At 32.0% G+C, this 14520-nt stretch overlaps 1 protein-coding gene and 1 pseudogene across 1 annotated transcript; both read left to right on the top strand.

Moving 5' to 3' along the window:
• Positions 1-2102: 2102 nt before the first annotated feature.
• LOC115993839 (probable glutathione S-transferase) lies at positions 2103-3906 on the top strand. Its single transcript, XM_031117813.1, has 2 exons — positions 2103-2511; positions 3275-3906. Exons 1-2 carry the CDS (start codon positions 2203-2205, stop codon positions 3635-3637), a joined length of 672 nt encoding a protein of 223 aa, XP_030973673.1. The 5' UTR covers positions 2103-2202; the 3' UTR covers positions 3638-3906.
• An 8253-nt stretch (positions 3907-12159) lies between these two features.
• Positions 12160-14090, top strand: LOC115949989 (annotated as a pseudogene).
• The last annotated feature ends 430 nt before the right edge of the window (positions 14091-14520 follow it).

Here is a 14520-nt window from a genome sequence, read left to right as displayed (position 1 = left end):
GAGAGAGAGAGAAACGTAGACCCTTTTTTTGGTTTAGAGATAGATATGAAAGGTAATAAATAAGGGATAATTAATGATATTATAATTAGAATATTATCATTAATGAGTATCTTTTTTAACTATTGGATCTACTTAAATCCAATGGTTAAAAAAATGTGTAACTTTTTAGAGTTACATCAGGTGTAACTTAAACCCATCTCTTAAAATGTTGAGTAATGTAATATTACTCAAAGTTATATCAAATGTTTTTAATTGCATGATTATTTATTTATTAAATGACTTAATTGGTTTTTTTAAGGGTTTAGATGACGTAATAGGTTATGTGAGTAAAATATGGATTAAAACTAATAAGGTTTTGTTTTTATATATATAATAATGAAAAAATTTTACTCTAGGCTGACTTATTCTAATATTGATACAAGAAAATATATTCTAACCATGGATTTGTAAAACTTTATATCCAACAATAAAATATTAAATAGTGTAGCAATGCTTAAAATTACACGAAATATAAGTCGAATTGAAACTATATATTATAGTAATCCTAAAATGGTCCATAAGTTATGAATCATTACCAAAATATTTAATTTCTTAATTTTATCAATCCAAAACAAGTAACATATGGCATCTATGGGCCCGTTTGATTCGTGTGTTTAAATAATAATTTTCATTTTTTTGGAAATATGTATGAGTGAAAAAGTGTGTAAAAATAAGTGTAATATTATTTAAAAATTGGAAACATGTGTTTAAATTTGCATACCAAACAGGACCTATAACTTTGTGACAGTGAGCTGGAGCAAAGAAAGGAAATTTCGGAGAAATTGATAGACTAGTACTTCATGCGTGCATTTTTTATTCTTTAGGAGGTGTTTGGTATATACACTTAAAAATATATATTTTATTGTTTAAAAATATATGTAAAAATACGTATGGATGAAAAAATGTATAAAAATATATATAATACTGTTTAAAAACTGAAAATATGTGTTTGAGTTGCCATATTAAACGGCCTTATTATCTTGGACAGTTGGACATAATAATCAAAGCAGGCGGCCTGGCCTATATTCAAGGTCAGAACGCACCATCATATAATAAAAATCCACATTATGTATTTTGTTTGATTAGACTCTCTAGAGAATAGAGAACACTAGTTTTTGGTTTCATTCATTTCATTTTACTTTTCGTGATTCCGGGGAACTTGGCTCATTCATGTGACTTTTATATGCCTTATGATTCTACCATTTTTTATTGCCACATCGTATGAATCGTGGACATCCTCAGCCATGTTTTTCAAAAGATGAATGATACGTAAATTTTCTGTGGTCCCAGTGGCTGTGGCACCTTGTCCTTTTGTGTCTCATTGATGGGCCTGCACAATAATTTTTATGTCATGTTCACACCATTTTTTTTAATGAGAATGTAGTGTTCACACCATTTTTTTTTTTTAAATGAGAATGTAGTGTTCACACCACCATTTCATGGCTTTATTGAATTTTCTGACATGAAAAGTTTTAAGTTGGTGAAAGTCTGTGGACACGTGAAGTTTATTATTTATCTGCTACTCATCACAACTTATTACATCAGACCATTATTAATATATATATATATATATATATATTTTAAATAGACCATAATAGATAATGTGAACTTTATTATTATTTATCACTCAGGATAAACTTGTATGATAAGAATTTGCACAGAGGAAAAAAATTTCAAAAATATATTTATAAAATGCTCTTCCAGCATTCAGATAATCAATTAAGCTAGGATTAACTACACAAAGTTTTTTTTTTATATACAATTACACAATGTTTTTAAAGTATAATAGTGTGGTATATTTCCTCTTAACATAATAATGGGTCCACTAATTAAATTCATAATGAAATTTATTATCCATATAAAAATAAAGAAATACGCCATTTTATACTTCTAAAATATAGAATAATATTTTCCATTAAACTAACTCAATGTTTAATCCCTCCACATTTTTAACCATAACCCGTTGGCATGATTTCATTCTAATAATTTAGATAGAGATTCTAAAGAATAAAGAATTTTAATTTCTTAAATACACACTTTTTCAAACTTGACAACCATTAAGTGCTAAGCAAGAAACTTAGTACCGTTGTTGCTATAAATTGACATTTAGGTGCTGGTGGTAGACTTCCAACCTTGGTATCCTATTTACAAATTACAATTATAATGGAAGAAGTGCAGCTGCTTGGATTTTGGCCTAGCCCCTTTAGCTATAGAGTGATATGGGCTCTGAAGCTGAAGGGTGTGAAATATGAGTACATAGAAGAGAACCTGCGCAACAAGAGTGATAGGCTACTGCAGTACAACCCAGTTCACAAGAAGATTCCGGTTCTTGTTCATGGTGGCAAACCTATAGCTGAGTCCCTTGTTATCCTTGAATATATCGAAGAAACTTGGCCTCAGAACCCTTTGCTGCCAAAGGATTCCTATGAAAGGGCATTAGCTCGGTTCTGGATTAAATTTGGAGCAGATAAGGTAATTTTGACTATGACAATCCTATCATGCATGACTTTTAACAAAATCTTTTCTATTTCACTTGAAATGGAGGGTTCATTTTTCTGTTAAGATTTTATTTATTGGATGTATATAATGACACGCCATTTAAAGTTTCAATATGATATTAGATACACTTTTTGATTTATAATATTTAATGTAAACCATAAAATTGATTAATTTCAAATAGAGAGGATTTTAATGTGCTCATGTTGTCAAATTTAATTAATCACTTTTCTATTAATTACCTGAGTTCTGAATTACTTCTAATTATAATTCTTTTTTCTTGATTTTTGTGAGAAGTCTCATATCTCCAACTTTTAGGAGAAATTACATTTTACTATCCAAAAACTATACTCAAAATTACACTTTACACTCTTAGTTTTCAAATTGTACGGCTAGCACCCTAAACTGTATTACGAATTACACTATGCACCATAAACTTTGGTTTTCTATCCAAAATAATGAAAAATTGATGGTAGGGTGCAAATTGTGTACACGGATTATAGTTTAAGGTGCTAACCATGTATTTTGAAAGTTTACGATGCAAAGTATAATTTGAAGTATAATTTAAGGTGATAAAGTGGAATTACTCCGTTTTTAATTATGTTAATAATAGGGAATGGATGGCAAGTAGAGAAATAATTTCATAACATAACCAAACCATTCATAGTCTCTCTCTCTCTCTCTCTCTCTCTCTCTGTTTTTTTTTAATGCTAATAGCTTATCTTTCTGAATCATCAAGGGTCCTATTTTCTCTGCATTTTTCCGATCTACAAAAGAGGAGCTTGATCAGAATGCAATAAAAGAAATAGTGGAATATCTGAAAATCTTGGAAGAGCAAGCTCTAGGGGACAAAAAGTTTTTTGGTGGCGACAATATAGGATTAGTAGACATAGCATATGGATGGCTGTGTCACTGGTTTATAGGCATGGAAGAAATGGGAGGAGTTAAACTGCTAGTACCAAGTACTGTGCCTCGCTTGCATGCATGGGCTGAGAATTTCAAGCAACTTCCTATAATCCAAGAGAACCTACCTGACTATACAAAGTTGTTGGCACATTTTAAATCATTGAGGGAGAAAACTACTGGCTATGATGCCCACTAGCTGCTTGCTTGAATCTTATTTTATCAGAATCCTAAACAGAGAAAATATGTTTCTCGATTAAAATTTGAAAGTGTATAAGGTGTCATGTCATTTAAATATTTAAATAACGTGACACTACTGGTGCATTTGTTTCCAACAGCTGTGTTTGCGTTTGTTTCCTTGCCTTTTTTTGGCTGGTCCGTGGCACTGTTTATGGACCAGCCAAGTGCTAAAAATGGGTGAACAGTAATTTGTAGCAATAAAAATATTTTGCTATAGGGTTTTGATCAGCAATAAGTTTTCAATAAAATAAGCAGTATCCAAACGCACACTACATATAATTTTAGAGTTTTAACATTTAATCTCAATCATGAAATTGATCTATTTCAAATAGAGAGGTTCCTAATACTCCTAGTATATATGTTTATATATTTTTCATGCTTATGTTTATATATTTTCAATGCTTGTGTATATGTAGTGAGAACCCTTGTGTGGGTGATAATATTAAAGGATAATAAAAATAGGGGGAAATTATGTATTTGGTCCCTATCATATACACCATATTTCAATTTGATCTCTAACCTTTCAATTATGTTAATTTGGTCCCTAAGTTTTCAAAACCATGTCAATTTAGTCCTTATTGTTATCTTTTAGATGAAAATTGATGACGTGTCTAATGGCTAAAATAAATAAATAAAATTAGCTTCTGTCTACGTGATAATAAACTAAAATTGTATTTTGCCCGTTTGTCATGTCGGCAATTTTTATATAATATATAATAGCATGGACTAAATTAACACGACACTAAAAGATTGAGGACCAAATTGACACAATTGAAATATTAGGGATCAAATTGAAATATGGTGTAAAGATAAGGACCAAATATGTAATATATCCTAAAATAATAATAATAATAATAAGCTGATTTTGGTAGATTTTGTTTGGCAATTCACATAACTGCTTCATTTATTTTTCTTTCTTTATTTTATTTTTTTTTTTTTTTTTTGAAACCGCATTCATTCCTATATAAACTGAACTTAAAACGAGATCAAATCAATTTTAACTGTTTTAATTATTTGATATTTAGCTTAGCTAAACTCAAGTGAGAACAAATTTTAATTAATATATAGTTTGTCTAAATTTAGATTTAAACTATTTTAATGGATATTGTACTTAACCTTTGACATGTACTTGTGTGTATATTTTGAAGAGCTAAAACATGTTTTTTTTTTTTTTTTTGAGGGGAAGAGCTAAAACATGTTAGTAGCATACATTGGTAATTAAAAAAGAAAGAAAAAGATGAAGAAAAAAAATACTCATACATTATTAACTATACTCTCTTTCTTTCTAACTTTAAATTTAAAATTGGTTTCCTTAATTTCTAAGCCACCTTACGACGTCTCATTTGCGAATTATGTTAATATATGTGAGTGTAATACGTGATAGAACTTGTTTCCAGCATGTGACTCACTATTCAGTATTCATGATTCTTTTTTTCATGGACTTTTTAGACTCAAACAATAAAATGCCCCAATCTTTGGATAGACAAAATTAGGTCATCATAGCCACAAATTTCATCGCAACCAAAGAAAGCCCATTGTAGGAAACTAACTAATGAGAGAGAGAGAGAGAGAGAGAGAGAGAGAGAGAGAGAGAGAGAGAGAGAGAGAGAGAGAGAGGAAATTTGTGGTGAATTTAACAACACATGGTGGATGGATGTTACTCCAACAAATTTGTGATGTTTTAGATTTTTTGAGAACTTGATGTTTTAGATTTGAAATTATATCTTATCAAGTCATTCCATAAATATATTTAAACACATGGTGGAGTTTCGCATCAGCATTCGATAAATATATCTTTTTGGGTAAATTACGAATTTGGTCTCTAGCCTTTATATTGAATGTTAATTTGATCCCTAACATTTCAAATGTGTCGATTCAGACCCTAACTTTTTAATAATGTCAAAACAATCTTTACCGTTAAGTAATGGATAAAAAATGCCGATGTGGCTAATAGCCAAATTAAAAAACTATTTTATGCCACATTAGATGACACATGTACTACCACGTGGAATAAAATTTAAAAGAAAAGTTTTCATGATTAATTCCTATCTTTATCCCACTTGAAATTTCACTGTTAGTTTGTCACAAAACCAATAATTCAAACTCCATTCATTCAATTAGTTCTTTAATTCTTTTTATTTTTCCACATAACAACATAGAACAAACAAACCAGAACAAAATTCCAATTTCCCTTATCATTCCCTCACTTATCCACCTTTGTTCTCCAAGCAACCAAACAAAAACTTCAATCCCTAGAACCTTCTATGCCATTTTCACTTAGCTTTATTAATTTCTTTTTATTATTATTTTTTCTATGCTTTGAAATCTCTTTGTCTTTGAGTCTTTGTTGTGCTTTTGGACCTTTGAGGGGACTGTGTTGGTCTACGCAAGTGCTTTCGATTTGAAATCCCATAAACTAACAAATCTAAGTTTCAATTTCAATTGAAATTTACATTTTGATCCAATTTTGTTTGGATCCATCTTATTGGAGCTTTACAAGTTGCATGTTGTGTTGCATTTGATCTCATTTTGAATTTTTATGGAATCGATTTGCTTTGGTGCTTGAAATTCTGATTTTGATCGCTAATTTGTGTAACAAAGACCCTTTTTTTGTTTTAAGTAATTACATGGATTTACGGAGAAGAGACGAAGACGAGTAAGAAAGTTTAGGGATTTTGGTGGTCACATCACATTTCTTAGTTTTAATGTAGTGTTTTTAAATTTTTTTTTTTTTTTTTTAAAAAATTGATGTGGCGGTGCAATTGGCAAATGATTTAGCATTAAAAATAATTTAAATTATTCTATTTGATACATCAACTTTTTCCATCCAATTAATAACGGTAGGGATTAAATTGACACAACGCTGAAAAAATTAGGGACCAAATTGACAAAATTGAAAGGTACTAAATTAAGATGTGGTGTAAAAGATAGGGACCAACTTTGTAATTTACCCTATCTTTTTTTAGCAAAACAGATATATATAACTCTATGAAAAATCAAGTCAAGGCCACTGATATTATTAAATCTATAGCTTAACCCTTATAATTATAAACCTCAGGTTTTACCCAGTAAGGGGGAAAAACTTTCCAAGGAAACAAACGTACACTAACAAACCTTAGAAGAAAAAGAAATTAATTAAAAGAGTTTTTTTATGGAAAGAATTATTAAAAGAGTATGCTTGAACATGTTAATTTTTTGTATTTCTTAAGGTGAATTACTATTTTACACCCTAACATTTACACTATATGTCAATTTGGTCTTTAACGTTTTAAATATATTAGTTTAAGTGGTCCGGTTATATAAAAGTTAGTGTAGGTACCAAGAATTTTTGCCTTTGGCTTTGGCTATTTGGCTTGATTGCCTTGCCTTTACCTTGGCTTGAATTCTTAATCCCACATTAAAAAGATGACTTCCCTCCTTCTACCTTATAAGGCATGAACCAATGAGAAAGAGTACCATTAGTTTGGTTCCAAACTAATGGTACTCTTTCTCATTGGTTCATGCCTTATAAGGTAGAAGGAGGAAAGTCATATTTCCAATATGGGACAAAAGAATTCAAGGCAAGGCAAGGCAAGGCAATCAAGCCAAAAAGCCAAAACCAAAGCCAAAAAATTCTTGAGTACCTACAATAAAAAGATCATTTTATTGTAGGTACTTAAGAATTTTTTGTGATTTCTTTCTCATTGGTTCATGCCTTATAAGGTAGAAAGAGGAAAGTCATCTTTCTAATGTGAGACAAAAGAATTCAAGCCAAGGCAATGCAAGGCAAGGCAATCAAACCAAAAAGTCAAAGCCAAAGCCAAAAAATTCTTGAGTTCCTACAGTTAGAAACTTTTTCATTTTTATATAAAAGTTTCCTGAAATCACACACGTTAGTAAAATCCTTAGTTTAATAACTAACCGTTTGGTATTGTATTAAAATAGACTTCATGATTAAGTGATGAGTAGAAAATGTTAACGTGATTAACAACCAAAATAAATTTTTAAAAAATTTTAAAATAGTCTTATGCCACCTAGGATGCCATGTGGCCTAAACTATAGAAAATAAAAAATAAAAATAAAAATCCATGTAACCACATGGGATCCTAGTCCGTTTTAACTTTTAAGCAAAGAATCCTAGTAAAACTAAATTGGCTTTTTTGTAAGAGATTAAATTCTGTAATAATGTGATCACACCCTCCAATTCTAACATATCACATCATCATATTACATATTAAAAAATAGGCACAACCACACTCAATTAATTCTAATATTCATTTAAAAATCTAATTCGACTATAAGTTTATTGAGATGTTATTAACTTATTATATGTGGTAGGATGTATTGAGTTTTATGTAAAAAAAAAAATTAATGTGACAATCTCTTATTGGATGATACAAAACATGGATTTTACATTTCCATCCTTACCGAATTCGGACTCTTTTTAAAAAAGTTTAAATTCAATAAGGATGGGTGCAAAGCTCATGGTCAACACCCTTCAATAATAACAAGACACGTTAGCTTTTCACAAATTTAAGAATAGGACTTGGCACACACAATCATTCCTCATGTCAAGAACCATAAAATCCCATCCTCCTTACAAGTTAGAACCAAAGAACCACCGAACCTCAACGGCCTACAAGAGACGTCGCCAAAATCCGTTGGAGATATTGCCAGAGTTGGAAAATAACTTTTTTTTTGGTTGACCACCACTTGGCTTTGTGTGTGACGATGCAGCTCAAGCCCTTTTTGTTGCTAGACTCTCTTTATGTGCAAGCTTTCAAGCAAAATACCGGCACCGGCAGAGACATTGCCGAATTTTGGAAAGGAACACTTAGCTTTGTGTGCGACGGTGCTCTTACTTTTTTGTCCTTTTTTGTAGTTGGGTTCTCTTCAAGTTTCCAATGTGCAAGCTCCCAGGCAAACCCAAGTGCCAACAACAACAATAATAATAATAATAATAAAGGCGAAAATGGGTAATTACCCATCAAAATCGAACTATTTAGTTAATAGGGTCCGTTTGGAAACATATTGGCAAACTAGCAACTCGAGCCTCAGAGGCTCGATTTTGGGCCCCTAAATCGAGTTTCTAAGGCTCGATTTTCATGCGTCGTTCCTCTCCGTTGTGGCGCTTTGTCCAGGTGGCATCTACATGGAAATCGAGTCTCTAAGACTCGATTTACATTTAAAACGAAAACAAAAAAAAAACTAAAGGGCAGCAGGAAAAGAAAGCCCAGAAACAGAGAAGAAAACCAGAGGAAAAGAAAACCCAGAAACAGAGAAGAAAGCCAGAAAACCACAACGCGTTCATCAGAGAAGAAAGAAAAAAAAAAAAAAACCCAGAAACAGTCGCGCGGCGAGGCGACCTGGGTCGCGCGCGGCGACCTGGGTCGCGCGCGGCCTGGATCTGTCGCGCGGCGACCTGGTCGCGCGCGGCCTGTGTGTGTCGCCATTCCTTCTTCTTCTAATATAATATATATAAATTGAGTAGCGTATTGCTTTAAAGTTATTCCAACTTTGTGATAGAGACCTTGGAGCAAAGGAAAGGAAAATTCGGTGCAACCGATGGAATTCATGCAGGTATCAATTCAAGCAGGGGCGGAGCCACGTAGTGGCTTGGGGGGGCCCTAGCCCCTGCAAAAAAAAAAAAAAAAAAAAAATCCATTAGAGTAGGTAGAAAAAAAAATTGGGCCCCCCCAATATTGGACAACCGGCCCCCCCCCATGCCCAATTCTCAACTATTCTCCCTAGCCCAGCTTTAGTTTTAGGCCTTATCACCTTATGTACTCCAGATAAAACAAACTGGCCCGCTCAAGTCCAAATACTAAAAACAAAACTTCACTCTCTTCATCTCAAAAAATCCACCCACTGACCCACGGAATCCCTTTCTTTACTTCTTATTCTTTTGTTTTGTCTTCTTTGATACACTTTCATTTGCACTGGTACCGTTGCCTACCTCCCAACCCCCAAAACTCCAGTCCTCTGTACTCACAGTCCCGAAAAATAAAAAATTAAAAAAAAATCCTGACCAATTTTTTCTTTCTTCATCAGCTTTAGTTTTGGAACTTGGTGACTGGTGAGTTTTCTGCTCTTTCTTAAGCATTAGACATTCATCTCTTTTTAATGTCTTTTTTTTTTTTTCTCAACTATCTACACCTAAATATTCACATGCTCTTTATATTTTCATAGATTTTTAGAAAAATACATAATTGAAGGCATGGGGAGATTGTTTGTGATGAGTCTTGAAGGGAAGATCTAAAGTTGGAGGCAATAGGCATTGCCACATGGGTGACCCATCTTTGCACTTTGTGAAGACAAAGTTTCTAAGGTAAAAATTTTTAATTTATTACCTATTTTTGATTAGTTAGATATCATGTCGCTATGAAAGTGGCTATGGGTGTTGTTAAATTGTTTGGTTTATGTTGTGTACCAATACTCGTTTGTTTAATTTTTGTTTTTGTTTGAGGAGTTATTAATTAAAGTCGTATTAAAAATGGGTTGTATGTTTAAATTATAGTGGAAATTTTGTTTTTTCTTGAGAATGAATAACATCCATATAACTAAGTAAAAATTTCTAATTAAAATTTTATTTTTTAGTCATATTCTTAAAGCTAAAAGAACTATGAGCAAACGAAAAAAAATTGATGCATTCTTTAAGAAAAAAGATGTTAGCAATTCAGAAATTAAGACACCTATGGCTGTAGAAACAAATGTTGATACTTCAATGCCTGATGAACACCCTGACCCCTCCAAATGTTCAAGAATTCAATCTGAAGAGATAGATCGTGATCCAGAATCACGTAAACAAATACGTGAATTCTCTATCAACAAACAAGATGAAATCCAACGAGCTTATCTCAAAGAAGGTCCATATTAACCTAAAAATATAGACTATCCATACAACGATGATACTCATCATCGTCGATTTCAACCTTCATGGTTCGAATCGGCCCCCCCATGTAAAAATTCCTGGCAACGCCCCTGAATTCAAGGTCAGAACGCACCATGATATAAAATCCACATTATGAGAAAACAAGTCTTTGTTTCATTAAAATTCACTTTAATTACTCCCATCGTGTGTTCATGTCGTTATGATGCTTCCATTTTTGTTATTGCCACATCGTATGAATTTTAAACACCCTTCTTAGCACTCAGCAGGCATCCCAGTTTTGCAAAAAGATGAATGGCTTGGCTATGTAAATTATAATTTTTTTTCCATTTAACTTTATTATTATAAGAATTTTGTTAGTTGACAAGTTGGGAAAGAAAGTGGAAAACTAGCATCTCGAGTTTTAAAAACTCGAGTTTAATAGCAAATCGAGTTTTAAAAACTCGAGCTCCAGACTTCTGACTCACTAATGTGGATAAAAATTCCACATGGAACTCGAGTCTCTAAGACTCGAGTTCCAGTGGGTACTAACCCTCCAAGAAGAGGAAGAGATCCACAGAGAAGAAGAAAAAAAAGAAGAAGAAGAAGACCTAAACAAAACTATTGTAACCTCTCAAATCTTATTCAATTTCATCTCTCTTCCATAGCTTTTTCTTTCAAATCATTCACATCTTTAGGAGTTGTGTGTAATTTTTTCAGATCGTTTGCTCGGTGATGGAGATCATGAACTTTACTGTAAATCGACGATCAGGATGTGCTTGATGGAGACTAGGTTTGTGTGTGCCGTGGGTCTTCTTTTTTGCTGTGGAACTTCTTCTTCTTTCTTTAATTCTTTCTGCTAGGTTTCCTTCTTCCTTCTTCCTTCTTTCTTTCTTCTGAGTTTTCTTCTTTTTCTGGGTTTGTAGTTCTTCGTCTTGTGTATTTTGAAATCGAGTGTAAAAAACTTGAGATCTATGTGGCATAAACGTATCCAACTCAGCAAGTAGGAGGCAAGTTTTAAAAACTCGAGATGCTAGTTTCCAAATACCTTTCATACCCGTGCTAACTTACTATATTTTATACCCTCATTGTGCTAGTCCGCAAATATCCCCATGTAAATTGTCTGTGGGCCCACCTAGCTTGTCCTTTTGTACATGGAGATGGAGCCTGCAGAATAATTTATGTTCACACCATTACTTCACGACTTTATAGAATTTTATATTATAAAAAATAAAAAAGACTTTAGAAAATATCTACTTCTACTTATTTATATAGAGAGAGAGATTGATTTAAAGAAAAAATACAAGAAGAAGTTTGTTGGAAAATCCCTAATTTCTTCTAGCTAGCATATATAGGAAGAAACATATTGTAAGACTGTCACGTCATACCCATATATAAAATATTCCAATGAAACAAACATTTCAACCAAAGCACGACCAATTCAAATTCCTAATTAATAAAGTCACCATATCCATACGTTCAAAAATAAATCATAGAAATTGACAATTTGACATTCATTAATTAGTAAGCAAGAAACTTAATTAATTACTACCGTTATTGCTATAAATTAACATTTAGGCTCTGGTGGTAGATGTCCAAACTTGGTATCCTATTTACAAATTACATTAATTATAATGGAAGAAGTCAAGCTCCTTGGATCTAGGTAAGCTTTTTTGGCTATAGAGTGATATGGGCTTTGAAGCTGAAGGGTGTGAAATAAGAGTACATAGAAGAGGACTTGAGCAACAAGAGTGATATGCTACTTCAGTACAACCCAGTTTACAAGAAGGTTCCGGTTCTTGTTCATGGTGGCAAACCTATAGTTGAGTCCCCTATCATCCTTGAATACATCGAAGAAACTTGGCCTCACAACCCTTTGCTGCCAAAGGATCCTTACGAAAGGGCATTAGCTCGGTTTTGGATTAAATTTGAAGCCGATAAGGTAATTTTGACTCGGACAAATTAATATCCAATGATGCATGTTGCATCTTTGTTAATTGAGACTACTTAAGAAAACACCTGCCCATGAAATCCATGTTTAATTTGCTTGTAGTGTACTTGAGTTAGTCCCATTAATCTAATCATTCAGCACTATATTATAGTAACATTTTTAAACTAGTCATGAATAGTTGTTCAGGTTCAACTTGAAGAGACATTTTTGAAATTTTCAGTTTTCTGAAAAACTTTACTGATGTTCAACAAATCTTTCTTATTTCACTTGAAATTGAGTGTTCATTTTATAATCAAGATTTTTTTTTTTTTTTTTTTTTTAGATTTTACCATATATATATATATATATATATATATATATATACAGGGGCGGAGCCAGAAATTTTGGTTTGGGGGGGTCAAGTTGTGATGTTAATATATTAGTTAAGACAAACCTCTACATACACACATGTATAAAAATTAATTTACTAAGAGAATTTATCATCTTCTAAATTTTAATGAGCATACAAAAGTCATATATTTCTTCTATTAGACATGTATAAAAATTTATCATTTTTTACATAGTTTAATTTGTTGAACCTCTTAAATTATATGATTTTAATATATAATTTCTCTTTCATTTAAGAGCACCATTGAATTGACTCAAAATTTATGAGGGCTAACTTCAATTTTTACATGCTACATTTTTTGAAATAAATAATATAAATACTATAAAATAATTTTTTTAAACCAGGGCTCCCCCACCCTTGTGTGTGACTCCGCCATTGTATATATATATATATATATAATGGCACATCATTTAAAATTTTAATGACGTAGTATTGGATATACATTTATATTTGTAATATTTAATGTAGACTATGAAATTGATCAATTTCGTATATAAAATATTTTAATACATATAAGTTGTCAAATTTAATTAATCAATTTTCTATTACTTGATTTCTGAATTACTTCTAGTTATAATTCCTTTTCTTGATTTTGTCAGAAGCCTCATATCTCAAACTTTTAATTATGTTCTAGGGAAAGGATAGCAAGTAAAGAAATTACTTTATACTCTAACATAACTAAATCACACAGTCACTCTTTTCTTTTTATGATAATCGCACAGTTTCTCTTTATCATAAAGGGAGTTATATTCTTTCCATTCTAATAGCTTATCTTTCTGAATCATCTATAGAATCCTATTTTCGCTGCATTTTTCCGATCTACAAAAGAGGAGCTTGATGATCAGAATGCAATAAAAGAAATCGCGGAATATCTGAAAATCTTGGAAGAGCAAGCTCTAGGGGACAAAAAGTATTTTGGTGGAGACAATATAGGATTAGTAGACATAACGTATGGATGGCTGTGTCACTGGTTTAAAAGCATGGAAGAAATGAGAGGGGTTAAACTGCTAGAACCAAGTACTGTGCCTCGCTTGCATGCATGGGCTGAGAATTTCAAGCAACTTCCTATAATCAAAGAAAACCTACCTGACTATACACAGTTGTTGGCACATGGTAAATCCTTCAGAGAGAAATTGTCTGCCTCTGATCTACCCAGTAATGAATACCCGCTAGCAGCTTTGCATAAATCTTATATATCCTATGAGAATCTACTATGTTTCATTTGAAATTAAGAAAATTCATTTATCGATTAGAACTTTTTATTTCTAGTATTTGACAATGTATAAGGTGTTATGTTATTTAAATATTAAATAATATGAGGCTAGATACATTTTTAAATTTGTAACGTATAATATAAATTATGAAATTTATCTATTTCTTGCTAATACTCTATCTGACGTATGTTTATACATTGTCCATGGTTGTGCATATGATGGAGAACATTTGTGCTTTAATTAATGGGAGTGGCAATATTAGAGGAGAATAATAATAATAATAAGGATCGATGTAACGAATATTACGCTGATTTTGGTAGATTTTGTTTACCTATCCACATAACTGTTTCATTTCTTTCTTTCTTTTTCTGTTTTTTGAAACCGCTTCATTTCTGGTATAAACTGAACTTAAAATGAGATCAAATCAATTTTACGATGGATT

This window comes from Quercus lobata, chromosome 6 (genome assembly GCF_001633185.2).
Source record: "Quercus lobata isolate SW786 chromosome 6, ValleyOak3.0 Primary Assembly, whole genome shotgun sequence".
Taxonomy (NCBI): Eukaryota; Viridiplantae; Streptophyta; class Magnoliopsida; order Fagales; family Fagaceae; genus Quercus; species Quercus lobata.
Note: the sequence above shows the minus strand (reverse complement) of the source record. Positions and strands in the feature narration are given on the sequence as shown.